Source organism: Styela clava, chromosome 3, assembly GCF_964204865.1.
Source record: "Styela clava chromosome 3, kaStyClav1.hap1.2, whole genome shotgun sequence".
Classification (NCBI taxonomy): domain Eukaryota; kingdom Metazoa; phylum Chordata; class Ascidiacea; order Stolidobranchia; family Styelidae; genus Styela; species Styela clava.
Window position 1 is genome coordinate 16458911 of NC_135252.1, and position 19548 is coordinate 16478458.

Genomic DNA, 19548 nt, shown 5'->3' on the forward strand with positions numbered 1-19548 from the left:
TGCAGTCCATTTTGCCTCACCGTGAATGTTCCGTTTTTTCAAAATTTTGCAGAGATGTAACACTTCTTCGAAGAGTAGACACCGAAACTCTGGTTGCTCCATAATCTTTAAAAAATTAGTGATGAAAAATGATAGAACATATTGGCTAATCGCACCAAATGGCGTATTTTTATAGGTTCTCGCGAGGTATTTCAGAGTAAAGCATGTGTTTAAGTCAATATTCCAAACAAGACTTTTGGTATCAAAAAATACCGCCTGGATGATATGCGAAACGCACGATGACGATTCCTTCACGGCGGGTTCCTTCAAAACACTTTCGATAAGATAATAAGGGGACATTTTTTGCACGGATAACGCCTGAAGGAGTTCTAACGAACAGTGTTTTCTTTCACTATCGTGTCTAAACCATGTCAGTGCCAATTCCCAAATATCCTGCTCTTTTGGCGCAAGACATTCTGAAAACTTAATGAACATGCATATTTCATCTTTACTCCAAAGATCGATTTCGGTCCTTGTTTTAATATTTTTGATATTTGTCACCATAAACGTTATGATGACTTCCATGTTCTCTTTGAAGTTTTCGCGGGGATATCCTGTCGCTATTTTGTACATATTGAAACAATTTTGCAAGTTGATACCGTTCTTGAGCTGCTGAGAACTCGAAAGAACTCTTGACGCGATTACGTCTTTGCAAGGTGTGGATAGCTGTATAAGAGGTTCGTTCCAGATCACAAAAGAAAGGGTACTGACGGAAAGCTTTGTCATATTAATGAAATTTGCCAGTTCAAACAAATGTTTTCCTCTTTCATCAATATCATGCGAGATCCAGTTTATAACGCCTTTCCAATAAATCAGGGTCTTCGCACGGATTGGTGAACTTGGGGCGGATAAACGTTTGCGAGTTTTGGTTCCACTTGAGCGAGAACGCACTTTCCGTCCACACGATGCAGAAAGAAAAATCTTACTAGCTCTCATATCGCTGGCGGTTGCTGACAATGAAACTCTGGTAGGACTTATTTGACAGAAATTGTCGGCCACCGAGCCTTGGCACAGTTGTATGTATTGCTGCATGTCTGATTTGCTAAGCTCTTGGAAGTCTTTGGTTTCAACTATGTCTTTAATGTTGTGAACGAGGAAACGATTGAGTGCCTGGATAAGCTCCCTATTTTCATAAACCGCAGCTACGTTTCTAATATAAAAGCAATTCTCTGAATTTATATTGTTTTCCAGGTGTGTAAAGCAAAGTTTCACTAGTTCTTTTAGCTGTAAAAGATCGGCTGCATTGAGTAATCTCTCCGAATTCTGTACGTCAATGTCATTTACCTCGCCGGAGTACATGAATTCAATGCATCTTTCCATTGCATCCGGTTCTATACCGCTGATGTAAACTATACCTTCATCAACATCTCGAGATAGAAGCCGACGAAAATATTTTGAAGAACCCGCCAATACTGTTCGATGAACTCGAAACGGAGTTGAATCGACTTGTATGGTGAAGTCGCACAGAATTTGGTTTTTGCGAAGTTTTGTCAAATTGGACATCAAACTAAGTCCATGACCAACTTTGGTGGTTGCTGACTTGGCCCTCTGCATTTCATCCAAATCGTGAGTAATTTTTGTTCTTACGTTAATTATTCTTCAAACTGAAATACATAAACAATAAGTACAGAAGTACGGCAATGCCGGAGACCGAAATGATACTGTTTTGTGGCCCGTAGTTATGTGCTTTTATGTACCCAACAGACCATTCTCAGCTATGCTGTCTCCGGATGCGTTACAAAATGTTTACCACGCCGTTGTTGACAAGAATGTAATGGCGTCTTACAACTATCGGATTTCGCGATCGTGTTTTCTTTGTTGTCCATACAACTTATAACATTGTAAAACACTTGTTGTTTGATCATAATTAAAATACACGTCGAAGACAACAAAGCAATTAATCTGACGAGATCTGCCTCACGAACAATACAAATCGCCATGGCGACATTCTGCATAATGTTAGGATGGCGTGAACGCTTTTTATTTTAGGAAACATGCCGAACCTGCTTACGCCATATGCATGTGATGCAGTAGGCCTATGTCTGAATCAGAATTCACATCATACTTTTTTTCATTCTAATCTTGACCACGTGCTATTTCCCAAAATTATTCAGATAAATATTACCTATTGACTTGAAGCATCATTTCATCTAATCACTAGGGCTACCTGTGTCAGACTTGTGGACGAAACCTCAATGTTTAAAGAAACATGGCGACAAATTCACCAATCATTTTGTGGATATGTGTTTAACCTTGGCTGAAACTTATTGAAGCAGCACCGCAACTTCTGTCGTAAGTGAGGGGTCGTGCGACGCACAGCAACCAACCACGTCAGCGAATATTTGATTGTGGTTGAATATTGTGCGGTTATAACTGCGTTTTAGACGCATTCCTTTCGCCTCTGACTTTCCTCCACACCGAGGTGATTGATTCAGCGTTTGATTTGTACTCTGTCTATCTCTCTTGTGACGAATACTCTCGTGCTTCATCATCTTGACGCAATTTAACGCCGCCCGTCTTCATGGTATAATAATGCAGTAAAAACTCTGGATACGCAAATTCTTTTCGGAAAAATATTTCTTCGACTAACGTGAGATTTTCTACATATGAAAGGCCGAAAACCAAAAACTTGAAATACGTGTGTGATGATATTGGTTTATTTTAGGTTAATAAAATTGTCGAAATGGCGATATCTTATGGAGATGCAATTGAACCGAAATCCATTTCAATAGAGCAAAGTGATCAACATTCTCAAGCGATATGCCAAATATATCTTAAAAGTTTCTCAATATTTCACCTCACAAAGAAAAAGTGATAAATGTAGTTAATAATGCAAAGAAATGAAAAGTCTATAAAGTTTGCACTGGATCTTCACCGTGAGGTATAGCGACGTGTCATATGTCTTCTGTATCAGCAGTTGCTAACTCACGACAAGCTCGGGAAACCTGAAAAAATATAAAATATTGTAAACAGGTGTCTCTGTGAACACATATCGTGTTCATTTAATCCGACGAAACTTTGAGCAAGCAACCTAACAACAGGACTAGCCAAGATTGATCCACAGATCACAAACCCAGATTTGATATTGAAAGTAAACCCCCTATTTTCATTTGATCTGTCCGTGGTATCATGTTTGTGGTCATGGCTAAATTTGCGTCTAAACGGCGAAGACGGACGTTAGAATTAAACCAATAATTTTTCTTCATAATCGAGGATTCTCACAAATATTTATTCTACATTTCTACACTGGACAATAATGCATTGGTATACGCATGGCTTACCTTTTCAAGTTTCCAATTTTTTCATCTTCACTCGTTGTGGTTGAAATTGAACTGCTGGTGTCCGAAGTTGTAGAAGAACCACTGGTACTTGTTGCGGATGTCTTTTTACGTCTACGTCGTCTTCCGAATTCCGCAATTGATACATGTGAAATTTTTCCAGAGCTATCTCTCCCTATTATGGCTGGGGGACGGTCCCGAATTGGTGGATGCGCTGATGGTGGCGTGACCTGAAAGTTTCAAGTTGTAAATTTTCTTTTTTCTCTAACGATGGAAGTGTTCAATAAAAATGTTGGATTAAACTAATTAACAGAATAAACCAATAACTTAGCGAATGGCCAGCAATTTAATTCTTAAAATCATATTTCATTTTAAAGACATCATCGAAATCATGAGTTTTAAATAGGAGTGCATCATTTTCAACTAATTGCTTGGCAAGTCATCATTTTTTTTATATTATTCGACACGAAGTTTTGCGGAATTGTTATGGTTGTTGTCGTGCATCAATAATTGTCTGACAGTGTGGGTACAGAATGTCGCGTATATATCAACAACAACGGTGAACAAAGGACCAGATCTTAAGCTTACCGAGTACGTCTAAAGTAAATAACAACCCACCTTGCGGTTGATTACGCATAAAACATCTTGTAAAGGAATGAATAATCCATGCTTGTGAGGGCAGAAGAAATATCTTTTACCATTTAGGTACCCATCGTGTCGACCTTCTGTGTAATAAATCCGAATATTATGATTCTTATTTTTATAATCAATTTGAAATTTTTTGAATGACATTTTTGTACCTTGATTATCCAATTCCATGCCGATGTATACTACGCTGGGCGTCCCAACTCCATCTAGATGTCCTACGTATCGTACAGTTCCTACACGATTGTTTCGAGCAATTATTTGATCCTTTGGCTGAATCTGCAGCTTGGAACTGAATGCAAGAAGTTATATTCACAATTACCTATCACGTCTTATATGTATGTGTGACTGGGATGGGACAGCCCACATTTGTATTTCCGTATGATTTTCCGGGAAATCATGGTAAAACATTTCGTTATGAACTTCGTGTCTATATATTTGAGCATAGTTCTCTTGTTAGTTATAAAGAGCAAAATATATTCAGCATTAACAATATACTTCGTGTAGGGGGTGATGGACACATGTATAATAGGTATGAATATAAAGTTAAAAAAAGGCCGTGAATTTTGTTGTTTTGCATGTCTATTCGCACATGTAGTCCTATTTAGTGGACGCTAAATCTAAATTCAGCAGTTTTTATTGAATTTTATTCCAATGGGAATCCCCTGGGATGGGAATGGGACAGAAAAATATGTCCTATAGACAGGCCTGTGTATATTGAAGTGCATTAGTTAGTTCTGTGTCCAGCTACTTTTATTTTCCCCTCACTCAACTGCATTCAGATATACAATACTGACTACATCATCAGCTCCATGCGTAAGAGAGATACCTAAATAAGTATGCTGTAATTCAATTAAGTTCTAAAAAAATATCTCATTGTTCGATCAGGGAATTAAATTCATAAACTTCGATAATCAATATATAAATCTATACTTTTGAAGCCAGACAAGTCTTCTCAAGTCGCGTAAAACTGGATTTCGTCCCGAACTGTCTGTAACATATGGACTGCAAGCGAACCCAAGTAATCCACTGCTTCGGAAGAATGCGGTGCACATTTGACATTTACATCCGAGGATTGGTCCAGGAAATATAGATGATCTGGTTCGAGACACCGTTGGTCTAAAAATAATGTGACTGATTTAAAATCGATCCCATCGTTTTTTCAAGTTAGACATTAAATGGAAAATTTATATCACCAGATTATGCTTGGACAATTCGTTCTATACATTCTTCCAAGGGCTGAAATCGACAACAGCGGACAAATACATAGGTTCAGTTTTAATTGCTTGACTAAAATTTCGGAAATTGTCGAACTGAATTCTTATCCAAGATCAACCAGTAGGTTAACTTTTGCAGAAATGTCCGTTTTATCAGGAAATGATTCTACACATTGACGCTCTTTGAACAAGTTTAATTCGTAGTATAATGTGTGTGACTTATGATTCTTTACCTTGAGGATGTTGCAGAATCGGCTGTTATCAGCGGTAGAAGTTGTGAGAAACGTCCCCTGGATCCAGGTTGTTGAGGAGGTGACTGATATTCATCACTTGATGTTAAATTGTTCTGCACGTCCACACTGTAAGTTTCGTGTTGCCGCATCAATGCTGCTTCCTTTTCTCGTTCATATTCTTTATTCTAGACATGCATATTTCAAAAATTGCAAAATTTTATTGGGAATCAAACCTATACAAATCAGCGGAGATCATGTCGTGAATATCGCAACTAATATCGTTAGACGTGCGAAAGTTGTCGGATTTATTACAAACATGTGTATAGTGTATTTTATATGAGGTCATCGAGCTCACAAACACTTTTTAAGAGAGCGATCTTACGCGGAAAATTTGCTCGAGTGTAGTTTTTCCAGAAAGAACTATCGTGCGAGTGAAGTTTTGCATGAATATGATCTTGGGAGAAAACTACATTTTCATAGTGAAGTGCCATATTTCGTACAACATTTTTCTATGTACCCCCCTATATCGGGCAGACTTATGCATTAGGAATGTTTTAAAATTATGACCAGAATGTCCTCTTTTTTAACTATTTGCATATGTCCATGTTGAATGTATTTAAATTCATATTTTCAATCAAAAATTACTTGGATTTCCTGTATTGCTCGTTGAAGCGTCACAATCTCTTCTTTCGCCGATTTCAAGTCACGATCCAAATCTTCGTTTGAGTTTTCCATCTTAGTATTTTTCTCGATAAGATTTGAATGTTGTTCTTCTAGATCTCGGTGAGTTTTTTCCAGACTGGTGTGCTCAAAATAGCCAAGTGCCGAATCCATGCTTTAAAATATATTTCACATAATCAAATCATTTTATTGATGATTCAGTCTTGGTTACCTCGAAAAAGATACTTACCAGTCCTCTCTCACAGTGTTTACAGCAACCGATATCAGAATCGGATTTTGCGTCGCTGTAGTAACTAAAGGATCACATGAACACTTCAGTACCACATTGCTTCCGCATCCCGTTTCGAGTCCGAGAAACTTTTTGCTGGGCTATTTGATAAAAAAAAACATTGTTAGGTTCAAACTATTATGTTCATTTTAAATAGGCCTCTAAAAATAAGAATCATATTGACGCAACAAAAAGGATTCTAACGTATCTAAAATGGCGCCTTTTACCAAACGTTCATTCAAAAAGCACCAAACACATTGGCGGAGTTTAGTGACAATTTTTGATCTTATTGAAACAATTACCAAAAAGTACAGGAATTCATATTAGTTTGTGGGGAAATACAAATCATCGCAAACCATTCAACATTCATTAAAAACATAAAACAAAATGATTTGATAGATGTGTTCAAACATATGATGGGAATCAGTAATTTTGCCACATATATATCTGAATATTTAGCAACATTTTGTACTCTCTAATTACTAATGCTAAACCTTCTTGGATTGGATCATTTTATTAGTTCCTCTCGCTTGTTTTTAACCTAATGACACATTTCTCGAAAGTTACAAAGGGTTATTTCAATGTTATATAATTTCTATCATTCACTAAATACTCTCCTCATCCTGACACAAAATGTTTTGGAACGTACTAAATTATATTTCATATTGAATTTTCACCTCGTTATCATCCGGTTGTTGCTTGTGGTTGAAAGATGAATCCTGTCTGCCATGCTTCATATCGTCCAAATTTTGGTGTCTGATGCAGGAGATAGTCAATTTCTAAAGAAAACGTTTGTATTGCATAATAGCCTAATAGGGCTTGGTGAGATTTTACATTGGTACTCGGTACAATGAACTGATGGATTGTTTTGATTATCGCACGAATGAGGTGTAGGGAGAAACTTCATTAAAGCCCGTGAACACATTTCAGTATCGAGCGGTTGAATCAAGTGACACTTGAGCTAATGAAACGCAAACGAAATCTCTTTGATCTTTGTATCATTGGTATGTGGATGGATACAATTGAAAGGAATCTATGACAGCTTCGTGTTGCTTGTTGATTTATGGTGCCTTCAGAATGATACCACATTCGTCTTTTTGGAGCAATAAAAAACTTTAATCGAAGTTGTGTAGTGCGGCAGTTTCAACAAAGTTCATCCATACTAGAATATCTACAATTAATAAGTACCAAACGATATATTCTATACAGACAAGTTTTATCCAGGCTATGACGCCATAATATTCTATATTCTAGAACAGTGGTTTTTTGGTGGAACGGTATCCCAATGAAACATTCTAGGGGCTCGAGCAACCCCGTGCAGTAGTTTAGTTGTTTTATGCAAAGTAACATCAATTGCTTAATAAAATGAAAGTAAAATAGTCATGCTCTTTTTTTTTATAATAAATGAACAAACTGTAAAGTACATTTTTTCTCATAAAAGATCAATGAGAAATTCGAGCTTGGTGTTTCTGCACAACTATTTAAGTTTGGGTCGTGTTTTTGACAGATACATACAAAGAATTGAAGAAACTATAAATATATATAAAAGAAAATCTAATACTGCAAAGCAAAATGATCTTTAAGGTGTAGCAAATTTATTAATGGTACTTTGAATAAATTTAAACAATATATTTTTAAAAATATAAACTCTGCCATTTGAATGGCAACTTGCGGAATCCGGGACTGTAGCCTACTGGAGGAGGGTACCTACTGCTTTGGAATCCAGGTTGTAAACCACTGGCCTGGACCATGAACCGATTTAGTTATCCGCTTTGTGGGCTACAAGTAGATATGTGCACTTACGTCTGTTTGTGAAGAAGCTTCATCAACTGTCATGGTTTGGCAATCTATTTCTTGTATAGTTTGCAAACCAGCATCTTTCATTTCTGGTGGTGGGCCCTTTGCTATTTTTCTGAGAGCTTCCACTTCTTCGTTTAAATTCTCCAAGATTTGCTTCTGTTGATTCACAAGTTCTTCCAAGCTAAACATACGAACATTAGGTATTAGTCATTGCATGTTTTGTACCTTAAATGTCCGTTATCGTTGTTTATTATTGTGTTTCCTATGTTTGATAATGATTAAATTATTGGGAGAATAATTAGAGCCCGATTAAGCTTTACAGTCAAATGAAGTAAAATACAAATTATAAGTATGTCCACTGATTTGTATAATCTTCTCCGCGTGATGAAAACCTATCGGATCTTGTGTAAGAGACAGTCAATTATTCGGATTATTTTTTGTATATTAAAGTAGAACTTTCTGTGTAAATTGAATATTAAGTTCCGTTGAATGTGGTATTTAGTTTAACCAATTTTATTGAAACACAGCAGCTGTTTAATCATATGGATATACTGATAGTGTTGATTATTCACATAAAATTTGTTAGTTGAGTTGTGGAATATTTTTGATATATCTCATGTCGAATAGAATGTAAAATTGAAAACTTACTTGCTGTTTTCTTTGAGTAAATTTGCTACTTCTGCGCACAGCGGAACAACTCCTCTTCTTGATGCACGGATGACGAACGCGACAGCCTGGGATGCGACCGGTTTGTCCGTGCTCACATCAGCCATAGGAAAGTTTGCATCTAGAACAACCATGTTATGAAATCAATAATTCATGGAAAAATTTGTCAATCATTTTTTAAGCTCATATTTAACAGGCTCACAATACTGAATAAAAAAATTTGTTCTCTATTTAAATTATCGACGTGATTAACAATAGAGTATAGGTAACAAGTGAAGGTCGATGATTAATATCGCCTCGTGGCTTATAAACGAGAAATGAATTTTGCAATCTGAAATGAACATACCATCCAAATTGCCCCAATTGATCTCATCGACCATTTCTTGAAATGGTTCAAGCATTGTATCAGGAGCAGACTCCGTTTTTGTTTTGTTTGTGGTCCCTTTCATCTTTTCTGTGTTTTCCTTCCTTTTAACGCTTTTACTACTGCTTGCGCTGAAAGGTCTCTTCTTGGTGAAAGAAATTAACTTTGACATTGATGAAGTTCCAGTACCCACCAAACTACTGGAATCTGTCATTGTTATTTGGACGAATTATTACGAATGTTTTTAAAATTTTTTAACTAGAATGGTGCTATAGACTAGAAAGTAAGGATTATAATTTGAAGACGAATGAAACCTCCTAATACTCCTACCGTTTTTTGTTTATCATGGAATCAGTTTTCTTAGCATCTAACAACAATTTTGATAGCAGTACAGTTTTCAATGTTTTCTCTCGCTTTATATATAAATAATTGCTGATATTCTAAATTGTGTCAGGCTTCCCCATTCGGTGATGTTACAATTTCAAAACAAAAATTGCCCAAATAAGATGCGGTATGAATTTCCTATTCCTAATTCACCCTAACTTCAGAATATAAGAGATTCGAACTTCATAAGCTTGCATGCACTTGATGAATCGATGGAAGTTGCTTCGGCCATATACAATGGCTTAATTTTGCATCAACTGCAAATTCTGACATCTCAGCTTGAATTGCTTAACGCACCGCATATGCTCAATTATATCAGACACACTGACTTTCTCTAAAAAGGAAAACAGCACGCAGCCTTACATTATTCATGAAATCGCAGGTTGTCATGGATGCAGTTGTGAGTCATACTCATGCGATATTTAAATATTAAAAAGCGCCTCAATAGGAAATACAGATCGGATTATACTGCAAAGTATTATAATAAAAAAAATGATGCATTATTGAAACCTTTGTTCATTACCGATTTTTCTGATGCCGGTTGAAACACAACTTGCTAAAAATTGAATTCGTGTATATTATATTTTTATATAGATCTATACGCCATCAAAAAACTGCAAATGAAGAATTGTTCTTGTATTTATACGTATTGTATTCAGATGACACTTCGGATTTTTATACATAACACATTATTACATACCCCATATTATCACGGTATAAATACACGGAAATAAAACTGGTTATAGGTTACAGTCATCTGGATTGCTAACATATAGTCTGTAGAACGAGATATATAGAGGTCATATATTTTTTAATAACATAATCCGTTGGTATATACTTGGACCGAAATAATGCAAGAAAAATAGGTTTCAACTACAAAAATGTTTTACGAATGTAACCTTTTGCTCGTTACCTGCTTTTAGTCTTTACTGTTTTTTTTTTTTCATTTTTTCCATTTCGCTAGTATGAAACGACACTTGCATTTCCGTCATCATATTTTAGTTTAAATAAAGGCATTTACCTTCGAATTCCATGGTTTGCAATGCAATGCACTGTATTTTCATGATACCGGACGCTGACTATGCCTGCCAGCTTTTGTGCAGTATGAAATTTTCAGGGATTTTTATTAATACATTTTTTTCTATTAAGTCTCACGATTCTGTTTTCTCTCACGACAGCTACCTTTTGCTAACACGAAATATTCTGTTTTTAAACTCTCGGAACAAGAAGACAACAGGAGTCGCAAGTGCAATACCTTAGTGACAATAATGAGATATCCCACCGTATTTCAAATAGTCACAACTTTTCATGAGGCAAGGTACTCCTTATTAACCATCACGTGTCTGAACTGTAATATCTTAAGTTCGTTCGCTTGTTGTGAATGACATAGGTTCTGTATTATGACTGGATGCTTATAATGAAAACATCACATTCTATCTGTTATGACAAGAGCAGCGCTTATGCCCTGTGTGTGGATGCGAGAATGTGCCAGGTCAATCTTTTCGGTCGTTTAATATCTACAATTAATTGAGATTTATGACAAAAGTATTATCTTAAAATTATCATAAGACATTAAAAATAGTTTTATAGCTCATATTGAACATTATTTCGTTTAGGCCTTGGCTAAATACCGAGGTCAGCGAAAGAAAAGCAAACATTTACGCTCGTAGGATAAATAATCTGCAGTAAAACTTTATATAATAGTTAGAGATCCACCACAAAAGGAACATTTTATTTTCATCGTAAAATATATATAACTATCGTAATATATTTATTATGGTTATTTAATTATTTTGACGTGCAGATTCATCAGAGTTGTGTTATTAGGAAATCCTTTTTAAATTCTTTGATCATGGTATTTTTTTTTTGAAATGAAGTCGAAACAGAGCTTGAAAAGAATTGCCCAATCTATTATACCTCTGATGAAAATCAAACTATTTATAGGTCCAATAAATTTAGAAATAAACTTCAAAGCAGAGACTTCCTTCAACTGCTCATTTGTTCAAGTTATTTACAAGGTCCTTCTTCAAGTATAACATCGTCAATAGCAATGTCACCACGGTATCCATTTCCTCTGACCGCTTCAATCGCAATCTGAATTAATTAATTTCAAATGAACTAATGTTTTATTAATTGATCTAATATACGTAAAGGATATATATTTTTATGCGTTTACCAAGTAAATTTAATTAGAGTATAGTCTTGAAGATTTGATGAATATCTTAAATCAATTTTTATGCTTATACGTATCCATGTACTATATATTATATAAAAAGTACATCAATCGTATATCTTGTCGCACTTTAACTGAAGCAAGAATTGATGAAACAGTCTAAATAAATAGGGGCATGATATATCAAAGTGATAGTCAGTGCAAAATATGCTGGGTGCCAGGTAAAGCAGAACTGTAACAAAAAAATGTAACAATTGGACAAACAAATTTAACCTGTACGGGCATGAGTGGATCGCACTTGATGTACGTTTTTTGCAGGCGCGTATCTGGACCTATATTAACGTAGCACTGCAAAGTAACATTTTTTACAATATAGAGAGGTAAGGCGTAATGATCGCACTGATTTTTAAAAATTCAAAGGCACAAGTACTACATACAATCTTACCTGATAATCACTAGAAGTGGCGATGACAAGAGATGACTGATACCAATCATCATTCAGTTTGTCTCCAGAATAGCTCACAAGAGTTGTGAATACATCATTGACCACCTTTGAAATACAATTTTAATATAACTAACTCATTTTATTGTCATAGTTAAACATCCTAGAATTTGCTTCTGAGCATTTGATGTCATAACAATAGAAACCTGGCTCTTAAAACTTCACGCAATAACGCGAAAAAAAAGCAAGCACAAAACTTGCTGAAAATATTGGTTGATAGTGATGAAATGTATTAGAATTCGTCAAAATACTCAGAATGGGATTTCAATTGAATTTGATGCCAGAAGTACATCTTCAGAAAAATACTGCTCTTGTTTGAAACTACTGTCTTTAGAATTAATACATAATTAGTATTGTGCGACTGTTTAAATAAAAGTTACTGCTAAGAAAGGACGTAATTTTCCAGGAAAAATATCACGAAGCTCATTAAATTCAAATGCAAACAAAATATATGGCACTGCAATATGGTTATAAAACAAATCAATTACTCACCAAATATACTTTGAGCGTTCCAATGTTAATTCCATACATGTTGTACCAGAAACTGAAGCAAAAATTATTTCCAGTCGCTCTAAACATTGGGCTGGTTATTCGTGCTTTCTGTCCGCTTGCTGCAGGAGAGGATGTTTCGAGAAATAGATAGCGACCTGTGAAAACAAAATGAAATGTCTTTGAATCTTGTTAAACACCCACTGCTTTTAAAAGTAACAATGAAACAAAATTCCTCTCTCTACTGGTGATAACAATGAGTATATATATATATAATGTAAACAGTTATTGAAATTACCAACACCAACATAATATGAATTTAGCATAGAACTTGCATTGTTATCAATAATTTTGCAATATGGTTTCTCATTTATTTGCTTATTTACCAGCATCATTCCTAAATGTGTGATCGACAGATGGTCCTGTGCCATCAGATACTGTTTTTCCGCTGTTCGAATTGAAAATCAGTTCAACAGAAGTGTCGTCTTGCCATCCACAATAATCGTTGGGATTTTCAAACTCACACACGTGTTCTTTCGCAGTTGCTATTAGTTTAGATAAAATTTGAAAAAAAAAATGTATACTCCATAACGGTCGTAATGTCTACGTCAAACAATGTAATTTTTGAAATCATCGAAGCGGTGCATGAGACAAAATATGAAACAGTCGACTGGGGTTTTTGCAAACAAATAATTTTTTAGCTCATTCCAAAGCATTTATGAACAAATGAACGAATGAACAAATTGGCTGTTTATTTGATTTGAGCTTAATGTTAACATGGAATTAGAACTTTGGGAAGTAACAAAAAATCCGACTTGAGTCAAAAAATACAAAAGTTATACAGGAATAGGTAAATGATCGCCTAATTTTTACAACATTCAAAACTGTTCGATATCCAACTTTTGATGTTTCGATTAACAATACGATTTCAAACGAAAAGACTTTTTTTCAAATCTTACTTGCGTAATATTGAGCTAAGTATCCCCTCTGCTGTACAGAGCCATCGCTAGTGAATTTAATCGTCAATGTATTTCCGGTTGAAATAATCATAGGTGGCAATCTGGTACTGCAAAATGTACCAATCTTTGGCGCATTGACATCCTGTCCGTCATATACCTGAAAATATGAATAATTTACAGAAACAATTATAAAATTGACGAATATGAAGGCTTGTCCATGGGACATATCTTCCTGTCCCATTCCCATCCCATAGCAATTATGCCTGTCCCATCCCATGGGATTAATGTTTAGCGCCTACTAAATAGGACTACATGTACGAAGAGACATGCGAAGCAACAAAATTTACGGACTTTGTTAACTTTATATTGATAACTATTATACATGTGTCCATCAGCCCCTTCACGAAGTATATTGTAAATGCTGAACTTATTTTGCTCTTTATAACAAAAAAGAGAGCTATGCTCAAATATATAGACACGAAATCCATAACAAATTTTTTTAACATCATTTCCTCGAAAATCATACGGTTTTCGTGTCCCATGGACAAGCCTGCTAATATGTGCATTGCCAACGCAATGTCTATATCGCTAATATCTTTTTATAACAAATATTATTACATGGACGAAATCGTAGTAACATCCTCCGGCATAATCTTCGACGTCCATTGCCTGAAAATGTAGGTGAATGCGAGCTTCCTCTATAACTTGTATTGTCTGAGTGCAATCAGAATTTGATTTGTAGTTGTATGGAAACAGTGGAGAACCTACTGTTCCAGACATTCCTGTTATCAACGCCGGGCCACAGTCGATATCGTATCCAACTAGAACAAAATATGGAATACTTGACAAATAATGTATACGTTTACGAGCTGAAGCATCAACTTTCGTGCTCGATCCCCTGTACCGCAGGATCAGGATGAAAGCTGGTTTACATAGAAACACAACTAGAATCAAATCAAGGCTTTCAAAATCTGCGGAGCAGAGTATTTATGTTTATCAAGCTTTAGCAATAGCAACTATTTCGACTAATACTGGTAAAATTTGACTATAGTAATACTGATGATATAAATAAAAAGCCGGTCATAAATTTTTAAATTGAAATGTTTTCAAATTAGGCTTCAAATTTTATTAAATTCGTATCCAGACAATAAAAAAATTGGGAACATCTCTTTTTCACTAAGTATGTATAAGCTAATTTATTGTAGGTTAGGTTATGAAAGAACGTCAAATACTGCACTATTCAGTGAAACACAATTAAATGTTCTGTGTATTTGCATTCGATATGCTTCGATCAATATAATATTTATATAAAGAGGTTGATTTACGATGGCCATAATGTTTGATGATAAAAGACATTTTTGTTGAAGATATAAATATTTATTAATCAGCATATCTAAAAATATGATTGTAGTGTTTGATAAATGGGTAATGTTGCTCAAATGATATTTTTTTGAAATTATGATAAATAAAAATATATTGTAATGATAAATGATATAAATACATATTTTTGCTAGAGATATAAATTCAAACATTTAATATTATTGTTACATTTGTACATCTGAATATATATCACTGCATTGTTTAAGTGCTTAATATTGCTCAATAACAAATTAAAAATGCTATAAATCCATCACACTTTAATGAAAAAGTGTTTGAAACAATTTTGAAGAAGATTAATTACTGAATTAATAATTACATTTTGCTGAATCTCACTTTTCTCGCGAACATTATTTTAAGATCTGTAAAGTGCAGCGAAGATATTATATTACCGAATACAAATATTCAATTATAAAATAATGAAATATAGCAATAATTTTTTCAAACTGCTCATATAAAAATATCTTAGCAGGAGGCAAATCATCAATCACTACTGAAACGTATAAATGAATTGCCGCGCTGAGAACATTTTTCATTGATTCGATTTAATTTTGTGAACGCAATGACCTCGCGAGTAAAGCGTTGGACATTTGAAATCGCAGTTTACACTTCGCGGGTCCATATTCCGTGCCCACTATCTCCCCATGGGGGTATTAAATGGGTCCCCACATATCTTTAAATGACTGTAGCTGATTTAACATGATCTTGTTCAAAGCGAAATGCGTAATAGATATCTATAAAAGTGAAATTTAAACGGAAACGGAATATCCACTGCAATAGATACTGGTTAGGTTTTTGTATCCCAAGCTGATATCGCTAGTTAGAAATGCTGGCTCACGGAGACATAGTGACTGTATACAGCCCACTATTGTCTGCAAAAGATAGCATGAACATATTTGCTGCCAAGAAGAAGCTGTTACGAACCTTGACACGGTACGTCACAATCCGCTGTTTCAACTTGTTCCTCTCCCCAAACTGCACATTGATTTCCATCACAAAATCTACGACGTTCTCTTTTGCAGTTTTTATCACACGGGGACCAAGATGTCCAAGTAGTGTGCCCTGATTCCTCCAAAATTGCTGTAAATATTGGTATTTTTAGTTTTCATATATTACTTACGATATTGACCTATAACTTTGTCATATTCCGCCGCGTTTTTACTTCCATATCTACTTTGCTTTATGAGGGGAAAGTCGTGGCTTCTGTTTACCGGTAAGCTTAGTTTATGATAAATATACTTTGACCCTGACTGTTTGTTACAGCATTAAATTGTTCCAGGTGCACTTTTAATTGTCTCTTAAAATAATATAGTTTATGACTCTTTACGTTTAATTCTAGCAAATATTGTTTCATCCGTTTTAAGTACTTTTGTGCCTGTGACAGTATGCAGTATGAAGCTCTCAAAATATATTACACTTACGATTGCATTCATAAAGCAAATTCAATTCTTGTATATCGAATTTTGAAAGAGTTGTTATTCTTCCCATGTTTTCAGCCCCAGACTTCAATGGTATAATTGTTCGGCTACCATTTACACTGAATGCAGTGTCAGAGTAGTGCATTATGGAATCGTAATCGTATGGAACGCCTTGATCATCGATCTAAAAATGTTATGACGTTTTTTTTGCTGAATATCATATACATAAAAGTGGCTTTGAAAATCATCTAAAAACCAAACTTACTTGATCGCTTTCGTATTTGTCGAAATTATACTCTTGGCCTGGAGAGATCACTTCCCAAACAATTCGAACATTGTCGTCACGATCAGTTCTGTGCAAAGGTACTAATAGTTAGTCACGGATGACTGAATTCAGGTGGGCAAAATATATTCTCTTTTTATATTCGCATATTTACTTTCTCTAATAAGTCTAATTCATTACCTCGATTGTTCATGCCAAAATCCAAGGGCATGGAATGTTTCATGTAAAATAGTTCTGTGGCTGTCGCAACCACTTCCAATCGATATTGTTTGTTTTCCTCCAACAACTCCGACATTCGAATTGCAACTGTATGAAAATGATTGCCAGAGTTGAGGTATATAATAAAACTAAAGTATGCTACAATTCGTTTGATACATCTGTGTTGAGAATCGATATACATTATTATTATTATTATTATTACTTTATTCCATATCAAGTTACCCGTTTTGAATCTCGTAATTCACGTAGTCTGGTTCAGTGCTATGTGGAATGAATTTCAGACAACTCCGAACTTCGAGTTCACGCAGAGCAGTTGTGATTTTCATCCTCTGGTCGTAACTGAAATGATCATGAATCTCATACGGAACTGTGGTGCTCCATCTGAATAATGGAAAAATTGTTATGAAATCTTATTAAATTTTTTTCGGATTTTATGGGAAGGTTGATCAAAAAAATTAACGAAACATGTTTGAAATCTAAAATTTTGTTATTTTCCATTTTCGGCGGGTCTTCCTTTAGATATTATTTTCTATTGTCATCTACATAAATGCGTTTTTATCGATGTATGAACATACAGCAAACTTAAAATTTCGAAGACCAGTATACTTTATTAATGTATTCTTATAACAATTTCGCGGAGTAGATTTCGGCGGACTGAAATTGTCGTGACATGGATCGGGGCATGGAAACTTGTCTGTAATACCCAACTACGCTACATGTAGTTCTAACATTCGTGTAAAGAAGCTATGGGATATTCGGACGACGGTAGTAGTAACACTTAAGTATTCGTGACTTTTGAGGAGTTGAGAGTGTAGGAATTAAAGTTTTTTTTTGAGAATTAAAAATTACAAAATCGAAAAGAATCTTACCTTTTCGTTTTGTCCTGCAGTGCATTTTTTGTTTTCGGCATCACGATATCCCCCTGATAAAATTCTTCATCTTGCTCTTTGTTTATTTTCAATATCGCGTCAAAGGAATCATCTTAAAATTGCGTCTTACATTGAAAATTTCGTTTATTAGTCTGTTCTTTAAGTTGCACACATCATTAACAAATAGTGCTGTGTTGCATGCCACCTGAAGTCTAGGTCAAGTTAGATTTATCTGCCACTGATTAATTGTGTGGCTTGTATTTCGCCATTTATAGGTAGTAATTCTTTATAAACTAGTTCAAATAATTTATTTCAAAATTCATATATACCTACCGTGTGTAGTTTCAACAGTCTTCTGTGGCACCTAAAATTATACAATACCGTTAATTTCAGTTTAAAATTGAAACTTTCTATACGGAATGTCGCAGATTTACTTTGTATTAGTGGTATATTTGCTGGGCAGTCAGTTATTGTGATTACTAAATTATTTGCAATACAAATAGCGATTCACATGCACTTAATAACACCTCATAGTTTCTTAGAAATAGATATATATTGAATTGACCTACCTCAGCCTCAATTAGAATCGGATTCCCCTTTACCTCCGAAAATAAGGTCAGCGTTATCAGTATCAAGCTCAAAATAGTTTCTTTCGCCATGATATAGTTTTAATTTATATAAATTTATCCACGATATTTTGGGAAGTCAATTCAGCTGCTATAAAAGGAAAATGCGCTTAGCGTAACATGGCCTTGATTTGATAAGTGAAATTTTCGAAAAATAGTTCGACGAATCAATTAATTAGTAGGCCTGCGTGTTTAGTAAACAATGTACTAAACCTGAATTCTACGTCTCTCCAGTTGTTAAGCGAACACTGATGAAATTTCAAACCTTGTTTTCGTTTTTGTAGGAGCCGGATTTTTTCCATCTCCATATAGTTACGAAACAGCATTAATAATAGGTAAACCTACGTCAAACCTTGGTATCATGAGTTATTGTCTTCTGAACTTATAATGGATCTATTTGTTTTATGGTTTGCGCTTATGTACATATTATTTGGATCAAGAAATATAGTGGAATTTACAATGTAATAAACTTCATGAGGTTATGAAACGATAATGGGCTGTAAACGTTAACAGCGGAAATGCCATTATTGAAGATGTTACACGCAATGATATATTTTTGGGCCAAGCTTAAATTTCATCATAGAAATATTGACGAATAATCTGGCGACTAGCAAAAACAAACTAGTGAGAATAATTACTAATTTGGAACAAAGTGATCAATGCACACTGCCAACGCATTTTGTTATTTCTTAACATGTCTTAGAAAATCTGGACCAGGCTTTTGACCAGAGAAATAGGGCGTCCTAAATTTGCTATCTCTATTTCACCAGGTATGTTTCTATACATATATATGGGATAAATTCGGTTGAAGCAACTTTTTCTGCTGCAGATCGTGAAATAGCGAGTTATTCACTTTAACAGTTATAACTTTTTGTGCATGCAATTAATCATCCAATTTATATAACTCATTCGAAAAGAAATAGTGTAGCAGCTGCCAACTCACATGCAAATCCTATTGCAGTGACGTCTTAATAAGAGATAAGCTTGACAGTTTATTTGAAAAAAGAGCAACGCACCAGACAATATTGCATTGACGTCATGACTAGGAATGGTCTGAT

General features: G+C 34.9%; 2 protein-coding genes across 3 annotated transcripts; both read right to left on the minus strand.

Annotated features, from left to right (window-relative positions):
* Positions 1 to 2686: 2686 nt before the first annotated feature.
* LOC120343394 (uncharacterized) lies at positions 2687 to 9912 on the minus strand. 2 transcript variants are annotated; one of them, XM_078110519.1, is made up of 12 exons: positions 9174 to 9912; positions 8810 to 8948; positions 8165 to 8342; positions 7039 to 7140; positions 6323 to 6462; positions 6058 to 6247; positions 5413 to 5597; positions 4896 to 5081; positions 4118 to 4254; positions 3936 to 4039; positions 3321 to 3547; positions 2687 to 2984 (listed from the first exon to the last, which is right to left on the minus strand). In XM_078110519.1, the coding sequence occupies exons 1-12, from the start codon at positions 9403 to 9405 to the stop codon at positions 2960 to 2962; spliced, it is 1845 nt and encodes a 614-aa protein (XP_077966645.1). In that variant the 5' UTR covers positions 9406 to 9912; the 3' UTR covers positions 2687 to 2959. The 2 variants fall into 2 exon arrangements, with proteins under 2 accessions (XP_077966645.1, XP_077966644.1); XM_078110518.1 differs by having other exon boundaries at positions 3936 to 4042; positions 9174 to 9906.
* Positions 9913 to 11283: 1371 nt separating this feature from the next.
* Positions 11284 to 18733, minus strand: LOC120343446 (astacin-like metalloendopeptidase). The gene is made up of 14 exons (XM_039412618.2): positions 18434 to 18733; positions 18198 to 18228; positions 17865 to 17976; positions 17218 to 17376; positions 16957 to 17082; positions 16759 to 16846; positions 16497 to 16677; positions 16000 to 16155; positions 14317 to 14519; positions 13699 to 13855; positions 13126 to 13284; positions 12743 to 12897; positions 12194 to 12298; positions 11284 to 11669 (listed from the first exon to the last, which is right to left on the minus strand). The coding sequence occupies exons 1-14, from the start codon at positions 18521 to 18523 to the stop codon at positions 11583 to 11585; spliced, it is 1809 nt and encodes a 602-aa protein (XP_039268552.2). The 5' UTR covers positions 18524 to 18733; the 3' UTR covers positions 11284 to 11582.
* Positions 18734 to 19548: the final 815 nt, after the last annotated feature.

What these genes read in the sequence shown, in the direction of transcription:
- LOC120343394 (XM_078110518.1), bottom strand. Translation starts at nt 9,405, where the DNA reads ATGACAGATTCCAGTAGTTTGGTGGGTACTGGAACTTCATCAATGTCA. An exon ending in GAGCAATACAGGAAATCCAA is followed by an intron (nt 5,598 to 6,057) that starts GTAATTTTTGAT and finishes ATGCATGTCTAG; the next exon opens with AATAAAGAATATGAACGAGA. An exon ending in CATGGAATTGGATAATCAAG is followed by an intron (nt 4,043 to 4,117) that starts GTACAAAAATGT and finishes TTTATTACACAG; the next exon opens with AAGGTCGACACGATGGGTAC.
- LOC120343446 (XM_039412618.2), bottom strand. Translation starts at nt 18,523, where the DNA reads ATGGCGAAAGAAACTATTTTGAGCTTGATACTGATAACGCTGACCTTA. An exon ending in ACAAATACGAAAGCGATCAA is followed by an intron (nt 16,678 to 16,758) that starts GTAAGTTTGGTT and finishes TAACATTTTTAG; the next exon opens with ATCGATGATCAAGGCGTTCC. An exon ending in TTGTGACGTACCGTGTCAAG is followed by an intron (nt 14,520 to 15,999) that starts GTTCGTAACAGC and finishes ATTTTGTTCTAG; the next exon opens with TTGGATACGATATCGACTGT.